Genomic DNA, 812 nt, shown 5'->3' on the forward strand with positions numbered 1-812 from the left:
CAAGGTGTCCCTGGTCCTGCAGGGGGGTTGGGCTGGGTGACCTCTGGGGGTCCCTTCCAACCCAAAACGTTCTGTGTTTCTATGATTCTATGATTCTATGATTCCAGGCAGCCTTCCTTGGGCAGCGGGGACTGGTGGAGGATGACTTCCTCACCAAGGTGCTGGAGGGCATGGCATTTGCTGGCTTCGTGACGGAGCGGGGAGCCCCGTACCGCTCGATCGATCTGTTTGATGAGGTAAGCAGCGGTTTGGGAACAGCCCCCCCCTGCCCGGCCGTCCCGTGTGTCCTTGCTTGCTCGGCTCTCCCTGCTCCTCGAGGGACTGAGCCAGGGATCTGCCGTGACACTCCGGCCGCAGTGCTGCACTGGGGGCTGGAGCTGGAGTATGGGAATGGTGGCCGGATCCTGCCCTAGCAGGCAGCTGCTCCTCTCACCCGTGTCTTCTTCTCCCAGCTCGTGGCTTACGAAGTGAAGCGCATGCGTGCCGAAGAGGGGAACAAGCAGAAAATACTGCGGCACATCAAGGAGCTGGCGGAGAAACTTTACAAAAACGTGAGTCCTGGAGGCCTGAGCGCAGGACAGGGAGCCTGGTGGGAGATGGGTACGGGGCAGAGGGACCCTGGGTCAGAGCCCTGTCAGTCTGTCCTCCCTCCGAGCTGGAACTGATGCTCGCAGTGCATGATACTGTCCCGCCCTGCGCTGTCACGTTTCTATGATTCTATGTGGCTGGAAAGCTGCCCGGCGGAAAAGGCCCTGGGGGGGGTGGTGGAGAGGGGGCTGAATATGAGCCAGCAGGGGGCCCAGGGGGCCAAG

The 812-nt window shown here is 61.5% G+C and overlaps 1 protein-coding gene across 1 annotated transcript in view; it reads left to right on the plus strand.

Annotated features, from left to right (window-relative positions):
* Positions 1 to 812, plus strand: part of LOC104127481 (myotubularin-related protein 5-like) — a gene marked incomplete at its 3' end in the record, with an annotated part of 66,798 nt that overhangs the window by 46,151 nt on the left and 19,835 nt on the right. The window contains 2 exon segments of the mRNA XM_035895677.1: positions 108 to 236; positions 453 to 551. Coding sequence (XP_035751570.1) covers positions 108 to 236; positions 453 to 551 — 228 coding nt within the window.

Source organism: Egretta garzetta, unplaced genomic scaffold (genome assembly GCF_000687185.1).
Source record: "Egretta garzetta isolate BGI_Z169 unplaced genomic scaffold, ASM68718v1 scaffold986, whole genome shotgun sequence".
NCBI classification, from domain to species: domain Eukaryota; kingdom Metazoa; phylum Chordata; class Aves; order Pelecaniformes; family Ardeidae; genus Egretta; species Egretta garzetta.